The 22,252-nt window shown below is 46.2% G+C and overlaps 1 protein-coding gene across 4 annotated transcripts in view; it reads left to right on the top strand.

Moving 5' to 3' along the window:
- Positions 1-9,505: 9,505 nt before the first annotated feature.
- The window catches only part of ORAI2 (ORAI calcium release-activated calcium modulator 2), a 16,537-nt gene continuing 3,790 nt past the window's right edge, over positions 9,506-22,252 (top strand). For 2 of the 4 annotated variants that reach the window (XM_060268411.1, XM_060268410.1), the window contains exons 1-3: positions 9,506-9,836; positions 15,774-16,014; positions 19,619-22,122. In XM_060268411.1, the coding sequence (XP_060124394.1) occupies positions 9,730-9,836; positions 15,774-16,014; positions 19,619-20,164 (894 nt within the window). In that variant the 5' untranslated portion in view covers positions 9,506-9,729 and the 3' untranslated portion in view covers positions 20,165-22,122. The other 2 variants (XM_035140138.2, XM_060268412.1) reach the window with 2 other exon arrangements.

Below are 22,252 nucleotides of genomic sequence, written 5' to 3'. Positions count from 1 at the left end.
CCAATGGCCCATCTAGACCAGCAACCTGTTGGCCAACCAGATGCCTGGGGAAAACAAACAAGCTTCTGTGGCTTCCAGCAACTGATACTTAAAAGCATTACTGCCTCTTAACTGTGGAGCTGGAGTTTAGCCATCATGGCAAGTAGCCATTGCTAGCCATATCCTCCATGAGGAAGAGGAGCATGTTCAACAGCAGACTGAAATGGGGGGCTTCTGTCTAATTCTCAGTGGTTTTATTGATTCAAGTGCAAAATTATAGGGAAAACTGTCACAAGGAAAGACTGAGTAATGATTTTAACTTCACCTATTCTGCTGAAATGCCGCCTCCTGGTTCAGTTCTCCCCTCCTCACATCTCTTCATTAAACATTTAATTTTGTTGTATTCTCTTGCAGACCAGTCTGGCATATTCACTCACTAGAAAGTCCTGCTGGGTTCAAGACAGGACTTTCTAGTGAGTGAGTGAGTGCTGCTCTCAATATAGGTTTTGATAGGAGTGTTGTGTTAATCTCGCCTTAGTTTCCTCTGCTGCTATTTCCACCATTTTATGCCTCAACAAAGACTTGCTGTGACTAATTTAGTGGCAGAAAACACATTTACCTTTTCCTAGAATTCACAGCATGCAATTTGAAAATCATCCTCATTTCTGCATTATTAATAGAAGAAACCGAATGCCACAGTACAGCCTTCAACCTATTTGTAGAGTACATCCAAGCTCTCGTGTAGAACATAGTTCACATTAAATAAATAATTCCGCTCCAGCCAACTTCTCATGTATTTTGGTGCTCTTAAGAATGTTACCACCTCTGGAGTCCTGAGTCCTTTAGGGACAGAATCTGTGGGAAATCAAAATAAATGGCAGAACTTGAGAACAGAGAAGGCTGGCTTTTCAATCCAGGGCCAGTTTTAGAACTGGCAGTTCTTCAGGGGTTACAAAGACAGCAAGTCTTCTTGGACTTATTCAACTAACAGTATCTCTGTTCTCTCCCTGCCAAAACACCTTTGAGCTGCTTCAGGGTGAAATAGAAATAAAAATGGGGTCCCTTCAAGGGGTTCAGCTTCTTAAGGAAGACTGGACCTTCGGAGAGAGCGTACCTTTTAAGGCTCAAACTGGTCGGGAAATGAACAGAGACCAAACCAGGGTATACAAAAGCAAAGCGGCTATAAGCCTGATCTTTTTTAAAGCTGTTGCAACAGGGTGCTCCCCACACACACAGGAGAGAGGAGGAGAACCCCAAGCCATGCACGCAAGCAAGCCCTTATATAGACATTTTAAATTGCCCGCCCTGTAGCTCAAGACCACCCCCCAGAAACATCATACCTACTTCACAGAAGAGGCGGTCTACAGCAGAAAACCTGTCTGCCAGGTTACCTGAGAATGATAACTAACTGATTACATTATTTGGGTGGTCTGGCGATTCCTTTGTAATGGTAGATACTCAGTTCTTGAATCAAGGTCACAGGCTCGCCCTATTCATATCTTAAATGTGCCCTTAAGACAGGATTTGTGCAAGAGGCAATGGGGAGATTTCCCATTTCCTTCAACCTTGCAGAGAAATATTTGAGGTCATTTTGGGAGAGAGAAAATGGTTTCAGGACTTTTCTGTGGGTGTCAGACATGTGGTTTACTTATTGGTATGTGTTTGCTTGGTATGTTTATGAACTTCATATATATATATATATATATATATATATATATATATCCTTAAAATTCTTATAACAAAGGTATAGAAAATGAAGATGAAATGCTCTATTGCAGGGGTGTCAAACTCAAATTCATCGGGGGCCGCATCAGCAGTTTGGTCACCCTCAAAGGGCCGGTTGTATCTGTAGGACTATGTGTCCACTCTTTATTATCATAAATTATTGTCACTGCATTCAATTATTACTTTTTTTGTAATAATGTACGTAATAACTAGCTCTGAAAGCAGAAACATAGAATAATGGCAAGTAGATATTCAAATGTACAATTATTGTACAATTTATTGAAAAATGTTTTTTGGTAACTGCAGTGGGTGGTGGAGGCTCGCTAGGGTTTCATGCAGGACCTTTGCAGAGCTACTGGTACCTGGAGATGCTGGGTTCCTTCTGCATGCAGGACAGATGTTCTGCCAGTGAGCCACCACCCTTCACCAAAGGGACTGGGTGAGGTTGACTCACTGGAGCTGCTCTCCTGGTTCCAGGGTTTAAGGGCCAGAAGTATAAAGCAGCATCCTATGTTTCTGAGGAGAGAGAGGGGGAGGGGAGGGAGGGAGGGAGGAAGAAAAGAGGGAGTAGGAGGGAGAGAGGAAGGAAGGAAGGAAGGAAGGAAGGAAGGAAGGAAGGAAGGAAGGAAGGAAAGAGGGGAGAGAAAGAAGAGTAGGAAAGAAGGAAGGGAAGAAAGAAGGAAAGAAAAAGAAAGAGGGAGAGAAGACAGAAAGGGAGAAAGAAGGAAGGAAGTAGAGAGGGAAAGAAAGAATAAGAATGAGGGAGAGGAAGAAAGATGGGAAGGAAGGAAGGAAGGACGGAAGGAAGGAAGGAAGGAAGAAAGAAAGAAAGAAAAGAGGGAGTGGGAGGGAGAGAGGAAGGAAGGAAAGAGGGGAGAGAAAGAAGAGTAGGAAAGAAGGAAGGGAATAAAGAAGGAAGGAAAAATAAAGAGGGAGAGAAGACGGAAAGGGAGAAAGAAGGAAGGAAGTAGAGAGGGAAGAAAGAATAAGAATGAGGGAGAGGAAGAAAGATGGGAAGGACGGAAGGAAGAAAGGAAGGAAGAAAGAAAAGAGGGAGCAGGAGGGAGAGAGGAAGGGAAGAGGGGAGAGAAAGAAGAGTAGGAAAGAAGGAAGGGAATAAAGAAGGAAAGAAAAAGAAAGAGGGAGAGAAGACGGAAAGGGAGAAAGAAGGAAGGAAGTAGAGAGGGAAGAAAGAATAAGAATGAGGGAGAGGAAGAAAGATGGGAAGGACGGAAGGAAGAAAGGAGGAAGAAAGAAAAGAGGGAGCAGGAGGGAGAGAGGAAGGAAAGAGGGGAGAGAAAGAAGAGTAGGAAAGAAGGAAGGGAATAAAGAAGGAAAGAAAAAGAAAGAGGGAGAGAAGACGGAAAGGGAGAAAGAAGGAAGGAAGTAGAGAGGGAAAGAAAGAATAAGAATGAGAGAGAGGAAGGAAGAAAGGGAAGGGGGGGTCACCACCTTGATTCAGCGCCAGAAAAGAGCGCGAAGGGACCCAGGGGCAAAAAGCATTTCCCGTGCAGCGTGAGGCAGCGTGTGTCCGTTTTAGGAGACGTGCGTAAAGCCTCAGAGTTGCACGTTCATGAGGCTGAGCCACTGCTGAGCTCACGTTCATGAGGCTGAGCCGTGGCAGGAGGAGGAGGAGGTGGAGGTGAGGCAAGAGGAGGAGGAGGCTTGCCGGGTTGGTGCCCGGCAGCGCCGTACGGAGAGTCCCGAGCCTCTGGGACGCAGCAGTGCTCTGTAGCACTTTGAATCCTCCTCCTCCTCCATGCGGCGCTGCTGGGTGCTTTGTCTGTGCTTCAGCAGCAGCAGCAGCAGCAGCAGCAGCCGTTTCCAGGCGCCGAGCCGTGGCAGGAGGAGGAGGATTCAAAGTGCTACAGAGCACTGCTGCGTCGCAGAGGCTCGGGACTCTCCGTGCGGCACTGCTGGGCGCTGACCTGGCAAGCTGCCTCCTCCTCCTGCTGTGGCTCGGGGCGCTCCACGCAGCACTGCTCCGGCCGCCTTTCTACCCCCCCCTCAGGCCCCAGCTGTTTGTCGGCACTTCGTCGGCTGGGTCCAGCTGGCTGGGGCGCTCGGCGGGCCACATGACGAGGTCTGGCGGGCCGGATTTGGCCCCCGGGCCTTGTGTTTGACACCCGTGCTCTATTGTATCAGGTCTAATTTTAGAGTTGAGGGGGGGAGTCTGTGCTTTACTTTTAGACACTAAGCACTTTCAGGCTTCCTCTTTGTAAATGCCCTGTCCATAAATAGTATAGAATAACAATAACAACAAACAAACAAACACCCAGAGGTTAAAGAGAGGCACTCATCATATGCTCTGACACACCCACCCCCAGAAGCAGGAGGACACTGTTGTTGTTGTTGTTGTTTAGTCATTTAGTTGTGTCCGACTCTTCGTGACCCCATGGACCAGAGCACACCAGGCACTCCTGTCTTCCACTGCCTCCCGCAGTTTGGTCAGACTCATATTGGTGGCTTCGAGAACACTGTCCAACCATCTCATCCTCTGTCGTCCCCTTCTCCTTGTGCCCTCAATCTTTCCCAGCATCAGAGTCTTCTCTTCTCATGAGGTGGCCAAAGTATTGGAGCCTCAGCTTCAGGATCTGTCCTTCCAGTGAGCACTCAGGGCTGATTTCCATAAGAATGGATAGGTTTGATCTTCTTGCAGTCCATGGGACTCTCAAGAGTCTCCTCCAGCACCAGAATTCAAAAGCATCAATTCTTTGGCGATCAGCCTTCTTTATGGTCCAGCTCTCACTTCCATACATCACTACTGGGAAAACCATAGCTTTAACTATACGGACCTTTGTTGGCAAGGTGATGTCTCTGCTTTTTAATATGCTGTCTAGGTTTGTCATTGCTTTTCTCCCAAGAAGCAGGCGTCTTTTAATTTTGTGACTGCTGTCACCATCTGCATTGATCATGGAACCCAAGAAAGTAAACTCTCTCACTGCCTCCATTTCTTCCCCTTCTATTTGCCAGGAGGTGATGGGACCAGTGGCCATGATCTTTGTTTTTGTTTTTTATGTTGATCTTCAGACCATATTTTGCGCTCTCCTCTTTCACCCTCATTAAAAGATTCTTTAATTCCTCCTCACTTTCTGCCATCAAGTTTGTGTCATCAGCATATCTGAGGTTGTTGATATTTCTTCCGGCAATCTTAATTCCGGCTTGGGATTCATCCAGTCCAACCTTTCGCATGATGAATTCTGCATATAAGTTAAATAAGCAGGGAGACACCCATCCTCAGAAGCAGGAGGGCACTATAAGAATGTAATTAGAACAAGTGCTGCAATTTGCTTTTTTCCTCTTCCCTCCCTGTCCCGTTTTCCTTCTGCGTCCTGCTTCTTAGTCCCTCCCTGCAGGTTTACAATCTAGCTTTAATGGATTGTATGTACGGTAAGCCACTTTGGGACCCTTTTTGGCTTTAGTGTGAGGAGGAACAAATGCAATAATAATAATAATAATAATAATAATAATAATAATAATAATAATAATAATGGGCAAGTCTATCCAGATGTTTCAAAAGTTTGTATTTGTTCTACTGTGGTTTTAACTTTCCACATGTTTCAAATTATGGTTGTAAATTTTTAGATAACTTTATTGTTCTTTTCTTTGTAAACAGCTTTGAGCTTTTTTCCTACGGGGAAGCGGTTTTTTTCATTTCTATCATAGAATCACAGAGTTGGAAGGAATCACCAGCGTCATTCTAGTTCAATCCCTGCCACGAAGTAATCTTTCACCTAACACGGGGCTGGAACCTACGACCCTAACACCAAGAGAGTCTCATGCTCTATCGACTGAGCTACATACCGGTAGCTGTCAACTTTCGGATTTGAAAATAAGGGATCAGCAGCCTCACCCGTCCCGGGGACAGTCTGCGGTATATCTAACAATCCAGGATAGCAGCGGGAAACGGCGCTGGAATAAGGGAATTTCCAGCAAAGAAAGGGAAGGCTGACATCTGTGGCTTGGAATAAGGGAGAGTTTCCCGCAAAAAAGTGAGGGTTGACAGCTATGCATATTCCTTTCGGAAATAAATCGATCAATACATAACGGCCGCCGCCATCATCTTGAGAGCTATTGGTCTGAGGCTCCAGCTGCTCTGAACGCTGATTTTAACAATCGCGGGGAGCCGGAGGAGCCCTCTCCGTATGCTCAGAGGCACCGCCTGTCGTCCGGGAAGCTGGCAGGAGGGGAGACCACATGGCTCTTTATGCGAAAGAGCTCCCACCAGAAGACTTAGGCTTGTTTCCAAGCACATTTAGAGAGGCGTGTGTGAAATCCCTCTAGCAAGTTAGATAGATATAGGGAATCCCTCATATGTGTGCGCGCGCGTGTGTATCGATGTATATGTATATGTACTCTATATGTATATATCTATACACACACAGAGTATATATGTTTATCTCTTTAATGTGTGTGTATATTAATGAAAAACATGAAACCCCTTCTTGCAACACGCGCTCATTCCTGACTCTGCTCGCCTGCCGGGCATCGATCGAGACCTGTTTGGGGGGCGGCGGGGAGAGAAGAGGCTTGGTCACGTGCTCACTACTCCAGAGCGGTCACGTGGCGGGACCCTGGCGTTGCCTTGGCAGCGGCGAAGGCGGCGTTGGTGGGTCTGGGGCGGCGGTGCTGCTGCCTGTGGGGTAAGTCGGCAGGAGGGCTGGACTTCGGGGAGACGCCTTGCGATGGGGAGCTGCTATTTGCAAATTGCTATTATTATTGATTGATTGATTGATTGATTGCTATTATTATTATTATTATTATTATTATTATTATTTTATTTCCCTCCCCTCACCCCCTCAAAGGTCCGAGGGCGGGTTACAACAATTAAAGCACAACATTCCTAGGAGAGCACAATATTGAAAACGGCTTAAAACAAACCAAAATTATCTAATAATAATAATAATAATAATAATAACAACAGGCACATAAAGAGGTATAATAATAATAATAATAATAATAATAATAGGCTCCACCATATTGCACCTTTGTGGAATAGGATCATCCGTCATGGCGTGGGAGGTGTGTGTGACTTCTCCCCGACTCAGTGGCGTTTTTAAAAGGGCTCTCAACACCTAAGATCTTGTTTGTTGACAGAAGAGTCAGGAGAGGAGAGTCAGGGCAGGGATTGGACTAGTGACAAACCTCACCAACCAAATCTTAACAGCATGTGTGTATTCTATGTGCGGCATATCTATACAGTGCAATGCAGTGTGAAAGGATGCATAGTAAATAATGTGGATATAATGTATTGCCTATTGGGGGCAGTTTTTAGGCAGGAGTCTCCCAGAACTATCTGGAGATGTCAGTTTTCGAACCCGAGACCTTCTGTATGTGATGCAGGTGCTTGTATGCCAAGCCCCCCCCCCCCCAGACACTGTGGGGACTGACCTCTGAGTAATACAAGTGTTGTATTCAACTAAGTCCTCCTCAGAGTAGACCTATAGAAAGTAATGGTCCTGACTTAGTCATGTCCATGATGACTTCAGTAAGTCTACTCTGAGGAAGATCTAGCACTGAGTACCACCCTCAGATTGTAAACTCCTTGGGGGCAGAGACCTGATTGTTTCTTCCTATATGATTTTGTAAGTCTTCATTATGTTGATAGTGCTCTTCCCCAGGGCTTCAGGACTTCATCATGAGTGTGCAGCTCGCTCCAGCCTTGACTTTGGGCAGGGGCTGATGGGAGTTGGAGTACAACCACATCTTGAGGGCCACAGGTTGCCTTATGGAATTTTGTAGGCAAAAATAGGCAGGTTGTTGCCTTGAAGGAGCTTGTTGTTTAAAATAGACAATAGGGGAAGTATTGAGAGATATGAGGAGACATATGAAGGTGAGTCAGTGCAGTTATGCATGATCAAAGCTCAGTAACAGATGGGGGTGGGTATTGAAGGGTCAAGCCAAAAGCCATATGGGTAATGGTGGTTTTTTGATGATGGATTTGAAAGGTGGGAAAAGCGGGCATTGGCACAGCCGAGAGCACATCTTCAGGGACATAATGTTCATGTAAAAAAATATGCTGAGATTCAGGTTTTACTATGTGGGCTGTTTAGCTGTAATAATAAACATACATTCATTCATTCAGGGATGGAGTTTTAGCCACCCGTAAGAGAGCACAGGTGGTGCCATTTAAAGTTTGACAAAGAGAAGAGCTTCATTTGGCCTAGTAGGTGTTCATGTGTGTCAAATGAGAGAGGGAGGAGAGTTCAAAGTGTAAACACAGCATACTCCACATACGAGATGCTTTTAATTCCTATGGATTTCCATGGAAGAGTATTCAGTGCATCCTTAACTCTCTCACTTCATCAATGAAAAGGTACCACCCTAGATTCCAGGCACTGAAGGAGAGACAGGGGAGAGATGCCTGCTGGACATCAACTTTCCCCTTTTTTCTTTTTGTACAGTGGAGCGGCTTCCACGGCTATGTGCATTTTGCTTGCTCAGTTTAAGAGCATAGGCTGCTGGATCAGGCCAGTGGCTTATGTAGCCCAGCTTCGTGTTGTCACAGTGGTCAACCAGATGCTTCTGAGAAACCCACCAGCAGGATTTGAGCACAAGAGCACTCCTTCCTTTCTTGTGGTTTCCAGCAATGGGTATTCAGAAGCAGCAGGTAAAGGGACCCCTGACCATTAGGTCCAGTCGTGACCGACTCTGGGGTTGCGGCGCTCATCTCGCGTTAATTGGCCGAGGGAGCCGGCATACAGCTTCCAGGTCATGTGGCCAGCATGACAAAGCCACTTCTGGCGAACCAGAGCAGCGCACGGAAACGCCGTTTACCTCCCCGCTTTGATGTGCTTCCGAACTGCTAGGTTGGCAGGAGCTGGGACCGAGCAACGGGAGCTCACCCTGTCGCGGGGATTCGAACCGCCAACCTTCTGATTGGCAAGCCCTAGGCTCTGTGGTTTAACCCACAGCGCAACCCGCGTCCCATATTCAGAAGCATTACTGCCTCCCAATTTGTGTGGCAGGAAACAAAATGTGCTGCATTTCAGACATTACGATGAACCTGCATTTTTCTACGTGAGTAATAGATAATGGCCTCATTCCAATGACTCATCATGTACCCTCCGTGACCAGCTAAACAGTGCTAGAGCTAACCGTCCTCTTAGCACTGGCTCTGCATCCATCGATCTGCTTAGAACAAAAGATGTCACTCTTGATTGTGCCACAGGGCAGCCTCTGAATGCATAAGAACAAGGCTGGGGGCAGGGAGATCTGCGGGAGACATGGAAGAAGGGGCATGTATATCTGATTCAGCCAAATATGATGCGGTTTGCTGCCCTGCAAGGCTATTTGGTTGGGAGGAAGAAATGAACCCACTTCTAGGGGTGGAGGGAGGAAGAACAGAGGAATCTGGAACGGTGATCTTTTAGGGAACACTTGCTCTTAGACAGATAGGAAGCTGGGCTCATATTGGCAGCACAAATGGGAAGGAAAAAAATAGATTATTTGAAAACTCTGGAGTAGTGGCGATTAGGGGCAAGGGGGAAGGGAGAGAACAGAGATTCACCAATGTCCTGCAAATGTCCATGGGGTGATGAAGAATGGGTCCCAAGAGAGGGGTACTAAGAAAGGACCTCTGATTTGATGAGAAAAGAGATGGAGTGAAATTTACGGGAAGCATGTAAAGAAGACAAATTCAAGTTTTGCATGGAAATATTACAGATTGTACCTCCTTCATTTGTGGGCTTTTCCTCCCCCATTTCCCCCTCTATAGCGCTGTGTGTGTGTGTGTGTGTGTGTGTGTGAGAGAGAGAGAGAGAGAGAGAGAGAGAGAGAGAGAGAGAGAGAGAGACTATGCATTGAAAAACTAATCCAAGGAAAAAGAAGATAGAGTCTGGTGCATATGAGGATATTTTCCCCCTCCCTCTCCCCTTGCTTACATTGTTCTCTGCTCTTGGGGGAAAGAAAAGAGATGTAAGGTTTTCCTCCTGCTGTCTTTGAAGCAGAGATGACAAACAAGATCAAACCCAGCACCAGCCAGCACTCCTAAAGCACTTCCCCTCTTCGGAGCGCTTTGCTGACATGACTTGTGGCGAGACCAAATGCTCTCGCCAAGGCAACGCCCACCGAAGCCCGTGGAATTACAGCGGGGGCCCAGACTTAGCAGAGGCTGCATTCTCAACATCAGGGTAGGTTTTTTATTCCAAGACAATGAATAATTTGTGATAATCTGGTGCTCTTCCAGCATCTGGCTTTGTAAAGTATATAGTCTGTGAGTTGGTATTGCCGCTTCATTTTGCAGGGGTTGGTGGAGTAAGTTGAGATTGCAAGAGGAGGGGGTGTCTTAAAGGTTCTTGTATTGAATGTAAATTAGGATTGTGGTTAAAATGTTGGGCTAGCACCTAGGAAACCCAGGTTCGAGTCCAGCCTCAGCCATGAAGCTCCCTGGGTAACATCAGGCCAGTTACTAACTCTCACCCTCATGCAACTTAACAGGAGTACGTATTCAAAACAAAATAAAAAAATCCTTCCAGTAGCACCTTAGAGACCAACTAAGTTTGTCATTGGTATGAGCTTTCGTGTGCATGCACACTTCTTCGAAGAAGTGTGCATGCACACGACAGCTCATACCTATGACAAACTTAGTTGGTCTCTAAGGTGCTACTGAAAGGATTTTTTTATTTTGTTTTGACTGCGTCAGACCAACACGGCTACCTACCTGTAACTAGGAGTATGTACTTTGATCATAAGATGAGTTGAGGAGAGCGTTGAGCTTATTGGAGAAAATGTAGGCCAAAAATGTAATTAAATTAAATCCATGCGGGAGAAGGCGCCCTTTTGGTAGTCATGATGTGTGATGATCAGGCAAACACATTTTTAATGCATATTTGTATCATGTGAGCCTGCCTGGGAATGCCACAGTCTGTAATCACTGTATTGGGAGTTATGTGTGAATGTGTGTGTGTGTGTAAATGACAACGTTGGCTCCAGCCACTGCCACACCTACTGCCAGCCATGTCCACTGATGTAGGGCACCCACTCCTTGAGGCTAAAACGATTGCCAGTCCCTGCTGTAGCAGTTTCCCTACACTATTTCAGTTTATAGCCTTTAAAAAGCGAAGGAGTGGGCTGTGCATTAGAACACAATAAAACACAACAAAACTCTGAAATTTCTATGCTCTTTTCTAACTTGGCTGTGATCCTCCTGAAAGGTCACCCTTGATTGTGATCCTTTACTGCAAATGTGATCCTAGATCTTGGTCTTTGTGATCCTCAAAGGGCGGTCTAGTAACACTTCTGGGTGGTGACCAGGCTTGGACTTCAGTGAGTCTCCAGGGGGAAGGAAACCTGGAGGAAGCTACTGATCATATTTCTCGTCTACCCTTTGCAAACCTGATACACCGGTAGGATCATTAAGAGGTCACCTTTTGCAGAACTTGAAGATGAGGACGGGGCTATTGGAGAAGACAGAGTTGGGGAACTTGCAGCCCTCTAGATGTTGCTGGATTATAGAACTCCTCCTCCTTGACCATTGGCCATATTGGTTGAGGAGTGTGCTGTTACACTCCTGCCCTGCTTGTGGGGTTCCCTTGGGGGCATCTTGTTGGCTACTGTGAGTACAGGATGCTGGACCAGTCGGAGCTCTGACCTGACTAGTCCAAAACATCTTACAGGCACAGGTTCACAATCTCTTATTTAAGGTATGTTGGGTTGAAGCCATTAGGGCATAATAGGTTGTCAGCAGTTCATTGAATTATTCCCAGAAGAGAACAGTGAGCTTTTGTTAGGTGCGGTCATTGAAAAGAGCAGGGTAGAATTTATAGCTGAGTTCTGTCTCCACTTTCGGAGGCGGTATGCCTCCCAACATCAGTTGCTGAGATTTACAAGTGGGGAGAGGGCCAGCGGCGTAGCTAGTCGCATGGGTGCCCGGGGGCGGGGTGAATCGCCCATGGGGGCGGGGCAAGCTAACCACTGGCCAGGGCTTGTTGTGTGGAGCCTTGCCCTCAGCTGTAGGGCAGCTGTGAGGGAAGGATTGGGAAGAAGCAAGCCCCACGCTGCCTTTTTGGCCAGGCACCCGAATAGCTGCATCACTCCCAGGAGAGATGCATGGCTTGGGTGCACTACAGGCTCCACAGTAAGTGCTGCCCCCCCCCCGCGGTGTGGTTGTTGTTGTTGTTGTTTAGTCGTTTAGTTGTGTCTGACTCTTCGTGACCCCATGGACCATAGCACGCCAGGCACTCCTGTCTTGCATTGCCTCCCGCTGTTTGGTCAAACTCATGTTTGTAGCTTCGAGAACACTGTCCAACCATCTCGTCCTCTGTCGTCCCCTTCTCCTAGTGCCCTCAATCTTTCCCAACATCAGGGTCTTTTCTAAGGATTCTTCTCTTCTCATGAGGTGGCCAAAGTATTGGAGCCTCAGCTTCAGGATCTGTCCTTCCAGTGAGCACTCAGGGCTGATTTCCATAAGAATGGATAGGTTTGATCTTCTTGAGGTCCATGGGACTCTCAAGAGTCTCCTCCAGCACCAGAATTCAAAAGCATCAATTCTTCGGTGATCAGCCTTTTTTATGGTCCAGCTCTCACTTCCATACATCACTACTGGGGAAACCATAGCTTTAACTATATGGACCTTTGTAGGCAAGGTGATGTCTCTGCTTTTTAAGATGCTGTCTAGGTTTGTCATTGCTTTTCTCCCAAGAAGCAGGCGTCTTTTAATTTCGTGACTGCTGTCACCATCTGCAGTGATCAAGGAGCCCAAGAAAGTAAAATCTCTCACTGCCTCCATTTCTTCCCCTTCTATTTGCCAGGAGGTGATGGGACCAGTGGCCATGATCTTGGTTTTTTTAATGTTGAGGTTCAGACTATATTTTGCGCTCTCTTTCACCCTCATTAAAAGGTTCTTTAATTCCTCCTCGCTTTCTGCCATCAAGGCTGTGTCATCTGCATATCTGAGGTTGTTGATATTTCTTCCGGCAATCTTAATTCCGGTTTGGGATTCATCTAGTTCAGCCTTTCGCATGATGAATTCTGCATATAAGTTAAATAAGCAGGGAGACAATATACAACCTTGTCATACTCCTTTCCCAATTTTGAACCAATCAGTTGTTCCATATCCAGTTCTAACTGTAGCTTCTTGTCCCATATAGAGAATTCTCAGGAGACAGATGAGGTGATCAGGCACTCCCATTTCTTTAAGAACTTGCCATAGTTTGCTGTGGTTGACACAGTCAAAGGCTTTTGCATAGTCAATGAAGCAGAAGTAGACGTTTTTCTGGAACTCTCTAGCTTTCTCCATAATCCAGCACATGTTTGCTATTTGGTCTCTGGTTCCTCTGCCCCTTCGAAATCCAGCTTGCACTTCTGGGAGTTCTCGGTCCACATACTGCCTAAGCCTGCCTTGTAGAATTTTAAGCATAACCTTGCTAGCGTGTGAAATGAGTGCAATTGTGCGGTAGTTGGAGCATTCTTTGGCACTGCCCTTCTTTGGAATTGGGATGTAGACTGATCTTCTCCAATCCTCTGGCCATTGCTGAGTTTTCCAAACTTGCTGGCATATTGGGTGTAGCACCTTAACAGCATCATCTTTTAAAATTTTAAATAGTTCAGCTGGAATATCATCACTTCCACTGGCCTTGTTATTAGCAGTGCTTTCTAAGTGCAGTGTGGTACCCATTGCCAACCGCTATGCCTCTGGAGAGGGCTGTTGCACTCAGGTCCTCCTTGCTGGCTTTCCAGAAACATCTGGTTGGCCTCTGTGAGAACAGGATGCTGAAGTAGATGTTCTTATCTATAAAACATTCCTTTTTATTGATATCACTCAAGTCATATCTTCCAAATAATGGTAGCTGTTGTGGTGCAGGGATGGGATTGTGCCGAGCTGACAGGATGAGCAACATCTAAGAGGCTGCAGGGAAAGATGTGGCAAATATTTATTGTACCCAGCATACCTGCAGGGCAACTTCCAGCCCCTCACACACCACCTTGATTTCTCTGAGCTCACCCAAGTGACCTGTTTATTGAGCATTTATTCTGATTTGCTTGCACAAAGCTTAATCTGTTTTAATTACACAAGCCTAAATTTACCAGCTCTTGAATCTCTTCCCCTACATGAACCTGGGTCCCTACCCTAGTTATCCCCCTCATTGCCTGCTGAGGTGAGGCTAGTGGCAAATATGGACAGAGCAATTTCAGCAACGCTTCCTCTTTTCGAAATTCCCTCCGTGGGAACACTTGGCTAGCATCAGCGTTGTTTTCTTCATTTAGGCACCAAGCAAACACCTTCCTAGTGGTCCCCACCCCCACCCCACCCCGGCAAAAAGCCCTTGGTATTTCTAATACTGTACTGTACTCCAAACTGCTTAATTTTTTTTATATCTTTAAAATATTTCATGTTAAATACGTTTTTCCTTCGGTGAGCCTCTTGAGAGCTTCCAAGCTGAAAAGTGGAAGATCAGTTCTATAAATGAAATTAGTGTGCTTCAGGGAAAATGAATGCACCAATACTTCATAAAAGTAACAGAGTACATGATTCTTCCTATACAGTATTGTGGCTACTGTATCTTCATGTTGCATCTCTGGGGCAAATATAATTTGGGGGTAAGGAAGCTGGGAATATTATTTGATTATGCCCGTGGAACTACTATAGAATGCCCAACCTCTGATTTTCTGTTTGAATGGTGTTTTATAAGTTAGTGAGGTCCATCTCACTATACAGTAGTCTTTATTACCTTGAGCTTAAATTCTTTTCTGTCTGAGTTCTCTCTCTCTCTCTCTCTCTCTCTCTCTCTCTCTCTCTCTCTCTCTCTCTCTCTCACACACACACACACACACACACACACACAGTTCTTTTTCTAAAATTGTGGCTCATGAATGAAAGCTTTCTCCATTTCCACCATATAAGTAGATGGAAAGGGGGAGGAGGCTTGGAATACTTGGAGCAAATGCTAATGTTTTGAGGTGCGAGCATTGAATTTTAAATAACCAATCCTTGCACAAGACTAAATGCCTTTGCTTCCAACATATCGCTTAGCAACTTGGGATTTTTAAACTCTGGAGTAGAATGGCAAGGAAGAGGGATTCTAGAGAACCTGCTCAGAGAAACTGGGGATTGAGCAAACACGCTTCCTCTCTCTTGCAGAACCTCCCACCCCCACATTCTGCTCTCATTATGCAAACAGTGCTGCTCCACACACAAGCTACGTTTGCATATCTCCTGGCAGTAGTTTTTTTTTTTGCAGAATGAGAGTGTTTGGACAGGGATGAGTGGTTAAGGAACAATAAAAGGAAAAGGAGGTGTATGGGTGAGAGGGAGCAAGAGGGAGCTGCCTAAAAGGTAAGAAACATCACCCTTTACTCTTTGTTCCTCCTGCCAGGACCAGCAAGGCAGCAGCGAGCTGTGGACTCCAGGTTGGCTTGGCTAGCAAGCGTGGCTTGTTAGGAAACAGCGGACTCGCGATCCTTGGTTCAAATGTAACGGGAAGCTTCTTGATTTGTTTATTCTGCTCAGACTGAGGAGAAGGGAAATGGGAGCAACCGGTGCAGAGTGTAGCACTGTTTATTCTCAAAAAACCCACTATAAGCCAGAAAATCTGGCTTAACATTACATGCGAAGGTGGCCTATGTGTTCCCCTTCACTGGCTTTCTCTCTTGCTTCGGATAGAATTTAAACTTATTCTCTTGAACCTCTAAATCCCTTCACGATCTTGCTCTTTTTTATCTGCCTTTGTAGTTATTAAATGCACCCTTGGTCAAGCTGTTTCTTATCTCCCTGCTTCCTGTCCTGTGCTGTCTTCCTTAAAATACTCTGCAGACTTCTTTGTCTCATAAGTTATGGGAAACTCATCTTTTCCTTCTTGTATTTTACCTATCCTTGCACTGTTTCGCTTTTTAAATCTCTTTCCTGTTCCTGGGCTGACAGTTGAATATTTTGCATCCTTTCTCTTCCCCCCTTTTCCTACACTCTCCGAACTTGTGGGGAGTTTCTCATTTTGCTCCCGCTACCCTCTCCTCTAATCTCCCGTGCTTTTAGATTGCAAGCCAGGGCTTGTTTTGCTTTGACTTCCGTACAGCACCTGGCGTGTATCTGGTGTTTGCAATGCTGATTTTCCCCCTCAACCTTCCCACAGCTTGCCTTTCATCATGAGTTCCGAATTAAATGTCCCCTTGGATCCTCCCGCGTCCACTTGTTGCACCGAGCCGGCCACTAAGGGCATGGACTACCGAGACTGGGTGCGTCGCAGTTACCTCGAGCTGGTCACATCCAACCATCATTCTGTCCAGGCCCTTTCATGGCGGAAATTGTACCTGAGCCGAGCCAAGTTGAAAGCTTCCAGCCGGACTTCTGCGTTACTCTCTGGATTTGCTATGGTATGTTTTCATAGCAGCTTGTCTGCAAAATCTGCTCTGATCTTTGAACCATTTGGTCTGTAACTTGCAGTTAATAGCTAATGCAAATGTACTAATGCCTGGCCCAGGATCAGAAGCAACCTGAGGCAGAAACAAAACCTACAGCGTACACAAAAAAACCCCATGCATCTGCGATCACACCATGCAAATAGCTGAGCATGAGACTCTGAATTCCAGGGTCTTGGGTTCGAGCTCCACGTTGGGCAGGAGATTCCTGCATTGCAGTGGGTTGGACTGGTTGACCATCATGGTCCCTTGCGACTCTAGAATTCTATGATTCCAAGTGGTAATTTGTTGGAAGAGTGTGGTCCTCCCCCCAGGAACAGTCCAGGGCATTTCGATGCTTGAAACAGAGCATCAGATTGTACCCCAGTCAAGGTGAGTAGTGCCTAAGGCTAGTCAAGTTTTTTAACACCTGTGCTAGAAAATCCCACCAACGCCTCTCCCATTCCCTGTCCTGGCAGTAAAAATAAAAATACAACAATGGTAAAGAACTAATCCTTTGCTGCCCTTTAGTATCACCCCAAATCAGCTACCCTGAGTCTTGCTCTACCTAATGGTAGGGCTGGCTCTGATTCCTTGTATACATCTCCCCTGAATGTAGAAATAAAAGCAGCTTGTCAGATACAGCTCCATGTACCTTTTGGATAGCTTCCGTTCACATTATGAACACCAAGTGAGAGGACTTTGAAAGGGGTTTAGACCAGGGGTCCCCAAACTAGGGGCCAGGGGCCGGATGTGGCCCAATTGTCTTCTAAATCCGGCCCGCGGACGGTCTGGGAATCAGCATGTTTTTACATGAGTAGATTGTGTCCTTTTATTTAAAATGCATCTCTGGGTTATTTGTGGGGCCTGCCTGGTGTTTTTACACGAGTAGAATGTGTGCTTTTATTTAACATGCATCTTTGGGTTATTTGTGGGGCCTGTCTGGTGTTTTTACATGAGTAGAATACGTGTGCTTTTATTTAAAATGCATCTCTGGGTTATTTGTGGGGTACAGAAATTCGTTCATATTTTTTTTTTTCAAAATATAGTCTGGCCCCCCACAAGGTCTGAGGGACAGTGGACTGCCCCCCTGCTGAAAAAGTTTGCTGATCCCTGGTTTAGACCTTAGTTGCCTTTGGCGACTGGCATCCAACACCCTTCTAAAATGTGTGGGGTTTTTTGTTTTCATTATGTATTTTATTTTTTTAATTTTGTGACCTTATGTCGTGAAGCGCCCTGAGATCTATGGGTAGAGGACAGTTTACAAATTTAAGAAGGTGGGGTGGTTCTGTCGAAACAGCTCTGATCTGCCCCTTCCATCTGGCACTAAGAGATAACTGAGCAGGGCATGGCCTCTTTCCCCTGCCACAGTCCTGAAGGGAAGGGAAGAGAAAATGAAACGTAAGCACTGTAGGAGGCTTCTGTCCAGCCATAAGAGCATGGAACAGACATCACTTGTCATGTTATCTAAGAATATAGTATGCCTTTTGTGATCCTGCCCCCGTGGGCATTTTGAGGGGGAGGCCCCGAGTGCAGGTAGGACCAAAAGAGACGGATGGCAAGAGAGATGCTGCAGCAAGTGCAAGCCTTGCCGGTAGAGAAGGTAGAGCAACTTGAGGCCTGCCTATCTGCACTGTGCAAGATGCATTGGAAACGTCTATGCACTGGAAACCCGTGGGTGTTACTTGATTTGCATGCAAATGTCCTAGGTTCAATCCCTGACATCTCCAGGCAGAGTTGGAAAAGACCTGGAGAGCTGCTGCCAGTCAGTGCAGGCACTATTGAGGTAGATAGATCAGGAGTCTGACTCAGTATAAGGCAGTTTCCTATGTTCTTTGGAGCAGGGTAGGGGTGGGGGAGGAGGTATTTTCATGCAAAAAGGCACTGTAGAAGCGTCACACAGACTACTGCTAATTTGTACGTATATTGAATTAACCTACTTAGAAAATGTTTTCCCAGAGAGACCTGACCCAGAAGGTTTCTTGGTCTGGCACGATTATGGAGTAGTTCACACACACACACACAGCCGCTTCAGGAAGCCTTTCTGTATGTCTTGGGCTTCCTTGTAACATTGTGTGAACTGAAAGTGCACTCTAGCACAGAGTTGTACCACATTTGGCTGGTCTTGGTAACCTGTCAAAATCTGTGCTTGCTAGCAACCTTGCCCCCTTAAATGGAAAAAAAAAGCATTGGCTGTCTTTTGGGCAGCGGGGGGAAACAAGGGGGAATTGAATGTGCAAAGAGTCATTTGACTTATGGAATAAAGGCGTCATTCCATAAATTACCACGCATTGCAGGTGGTCGGTAGCCACGTCCTTTCAGCGTTGCGTACATAATAAATCTGCACCAGATTGAAGATAAAGTCTTGGATTTTATTATGTCTGTGCGTGTGCGCGCGCACACACACACACACACACTACATGTGTGAAGTTAGCTTATCCATCAAAACTCGATCCCGAAGTTGTGACAGCTAAGCTTCCAAAAGGTCTATATTTAAAGTCTTCCAGAATTTCATAATTATAAGGCTTGCTGCATTCATTAAATGAGCTATACACTTTTTATTATTATTTGAAAGATCCCGAGCAGCTTCTGCATGGAATGAAAAGAGGGTGATCTTGGAATCTAGAGGTGTGTTTTGCTTAGTGATTAAAACAGCTTCATAAAACACTTTCCCTAAAAAGGAAATGCCCTCAAGAGTGTAGCTACCACATATGGGGGAAAAAACCACCTGTCAACTTTTATAATGATCAAGTCCCACTTATAACAAATAATAATAAATAAATACCCTTCCTCTGGACATAGGCATTCTAAATAGTAACTGTTTATAGATTTATTCCCTGTTAATTTGTCCCCTTTTAAAAACCATCTGAGGCATCCCCACATCCCATGACAGTGAATTCCGTGTTAGTTCATGCATTGTGTGAATGACAATCGCTTGTGTGGATTGTTCTTGCGGGTTCGCAGTTGTCACAGACTGGTTGGATGCAGAGGAATAGTGGGAGGAACCAGCTGGGGAACCTCCAAGGGAAGAAGATTCAGAGCCCGGGGATTGGTGGTGGGACGACAATGTGTGGTCAGAGGAAGAAGACTGGGAAGAGGAGGTGTCGGAAGCTGAAGGGGTAACAGGGCCTAGTGAGCTGGGAGAGTCCATGGCAAAGAGATGTCCAGAATCAGAGGCAGAAGTTGAAACAGGAGAGGAGGGAGGCCAAGAGGCAGAGATGAGTCAGGCTGGTGACGAATCACAGGTTTCTCCCTCTCCTGCTGTGACAAGCTCCCCTCCCCCCTTGTATCCCAGAACCAGAAGAGGCATGAAAAGGGCGGAGGAGAGGTCGGCTGCACGCAGGCACAGTCTCCAATTGCTTGGAAAAAGCGCTGTGGAGAGGCAGGGACTTTCAATCTCAGCAAGACCTACCAGGGATGAGCTGCCATGCTCATTAGGCCTAAAGCGCCGCCCAGTCTGTGCTAATTGTGTTCTTGCTATTAAAGAACAACCTGACTGATGTGATTTACTGCCGACTCGCTCCTGTCTGCAGCAGGGTTTTGTAGAGGCAAGCAAACACTCACAGATGTTGCTTTTCAGGTGGCGATGGTGGAGGTCCAGCTGGAGATGCAATACCAGTACCCGCCAATGTTGCTGATTGCCTTCAGTGCCTGCACTACCATCCTTGTGGCTGTCCACCTCTTCGCCCTGCTCATCAGCACTTGCATCCTGCCCAATGTGGAAGCCGTGAGTAACATCCACAACCTGAACTCCATCAGCGAGTCCCCCCACGAGCGCATGCACCCCTACATTGAGCTGGCCTGGGGCTTTTCCACTGTCCTGGGCATCCTCCTCTTCCTCGCCGAGGTCGTCCTCCTGTGTTGGATCAAGTTCCTGCCCGTGGACTCCGTGCTGAGAAACGGCACCGCCGTCGTCCAGAAGACCAGCCAGCACACAGGGTGGCAGGCAGCCCTCATCTCCACCATCATCATGGTCCCGGTGGGGATCATCTTTGTCGTCTTCACCATCCATTTCTACCGCTCCCTCGTCCGCCACAAAACCGAGCGCCACAACCGGGAGATTGAAGAGCTCCACAAACTGAAAGTGCAGCTGGATGGCCACGACCGGGGGCTGCAGGTTGTGTGATGGCCAGTGGGTGCCTTTTCTGTTTGCAGCTCTGAGGATTTTCAGAACAGGAATTAACCCCCAGGTGCCTAACGTTCTCAGATGCCAAAACGTTCCCCGGTGGATGCAGGTCTGGGCGACCAGCTCTTCGAATCTGTGGATGATGTTACTGTGTTGTTAAAACTGAACCCTTTACCTACATCTATGCAGTTGTTTGAAGATGGGCTTGTCCTTTAGACTTCCACATTTTTAGGTGGGTGGGAAGGGAGACAGATTAAGCAATTAAAAAAATATGCATCAGTTTTAGCAAAGTGGGGTTGTGTTTTTCTGCAGGAGCTTATATGCAGAGTGAGGAAAGGGGTGCGATGTTCTCACCGGCAATTGATTTACAAACTTCACTTCTGGAGAGGAGTTCGTAAATCGCAGTATGTGAACATCCATGGAAATCTCTGAAATGTGTCCATAGTGACTTTTTTTTTTACATGGGGGGGGGGCTATTTCTGGAACTGTGACAAGACCAGAAACGGGGGAGGGGGAGTGGATGCTTTTAGAGATGAGTTGTTTTTCCTCTGTCCAGTTCAAGTAGCTTCTATAGGGTGGAGAGTGTTCCCATTGAGAAAGCGGCTACGGTAGCGAGGGCTCCATTGTCTGCCTTTCAACACAAAAGCCAGGTAGCAAAGAACAGAAGGGCTTTAAAGAGCACCATGTAGTATTTTACACAAGTAGAAATGCAGGTGTGAATGCGTAACCAAAGTTTGTTGTTGTGTGTATATAAAAGGCTGTAGCCTGAAAATCTCTCTCCTAGCACAACCCCCACCGCCTGTTTAGAATGAGCACAGTGTCCACTTGAACATTGCACAAGTTTTGAAAGCTGACACAGAGCAGAGCTGGTCGGCCGGCACCCCTAAGCCCAAACAGCCGTCATCAGCTGCTGCTCGAGCAGTTTTTATCCGAGTTTGTGTGTGCACAAAGCTGTATCGGTGACGTAGAAACATCATGGGGGTGGGACATAGGGAGGGACTGGGGCCTCTTCTTCCTGGAAGAATTCTGTTCCCTGAAAAGCTGACTGCTTTGACACTTAAACATTTATACAGGATGCCACCCACCACCACCCCTTGCCACCAATGTTCAGAGTGTGTTTGGCTAACTGAACTCAAAAATTGAGGGACCATCCAAGCTTCTTTCTCGTGCAACAACATGATCAACAAATGATTTGTGACGAAGTAGCCCTGTTGAGCTGGGATTAACTTTTAAGCAAACCCGCATAGCATCTGCCAGCTGCTTGAGCCGTTGTGTCCTGTTCCACAGAGGCTTACAACGTACAGTACCTGGAGTTTCTGTATTGCAACAACAGGATAACTGTATGGTACGTGAGAAGTTTGCGGTCCCTGGGAACTGCACCTTCAAAACGGGAAAAAGTGCTCTTTTGTATGCGTAACAGTCTTGTTCTGAAAGAAAATACAGCACCTTGGACCTTATTTGCTGTACAAACACTGTTGCCGAAATGTCTGAATTAATCTGTATATTGGTAGTATGTCCTTAACGGCTATACCTCATTCCTCCTTTTTCATGCTTGGCTGCCTGCGGGACACGCTAATCATATTATAACTAATAAGTATATCGTATTTACATCTCCTCACTCCTCCCCCACCACGTGTAAATTGTGAAATATGCCTAAACTGCCAGTTATTAAATAATACTTCTAAGCAATCTTTGAGATGCTTTTTTAAATAAAAAAAAACCTGTCACCTCTTTGAAGTCCTTTAGAGTCAGGGAAAGGCTTGTGCGATTGTGGGGTACCTGAGCTCATTTCTGCACTTGGCCCAAATCACAAGCCTGATATGTATTTGATCTGCGAGTTCTTCCGAAAGCCGCCGTGATGCAAGTGTGTGGGACTCCCGTGGCAGCATAACAGCATGCAAAGTCTGGAGTCGCAAGCTTCCTTGAGAACAAGGCCTCCAGGAGCTGGAGGGCTGCAGGTAGCACATACTGACTCTCTTCATTTTCATTGTATACCACCGTGGGATAAATATTACAAAGGTGGTGTATAAATGCTGTCAATAAACCTGTAGCACAGTGGGGTGGGGGAAATCAAAGAATCATGGAGTT

This window comes from Zootoca vivipara, chromosome 15 (genome assembly GCF_963506605.1).
Source record: "Zootoca vivipara chromosome 15, rZooViv1.1, whole genome shotgun sequence".
NCBI lineage: Eukaryota > Metazoa > Chordata > Lepidosauria > Squamata > Lacertidae > Zootoca > Zootoca vivipara.
This window is presented reverse-complemented; position numbering and strand designations above follow the sequence as displayed.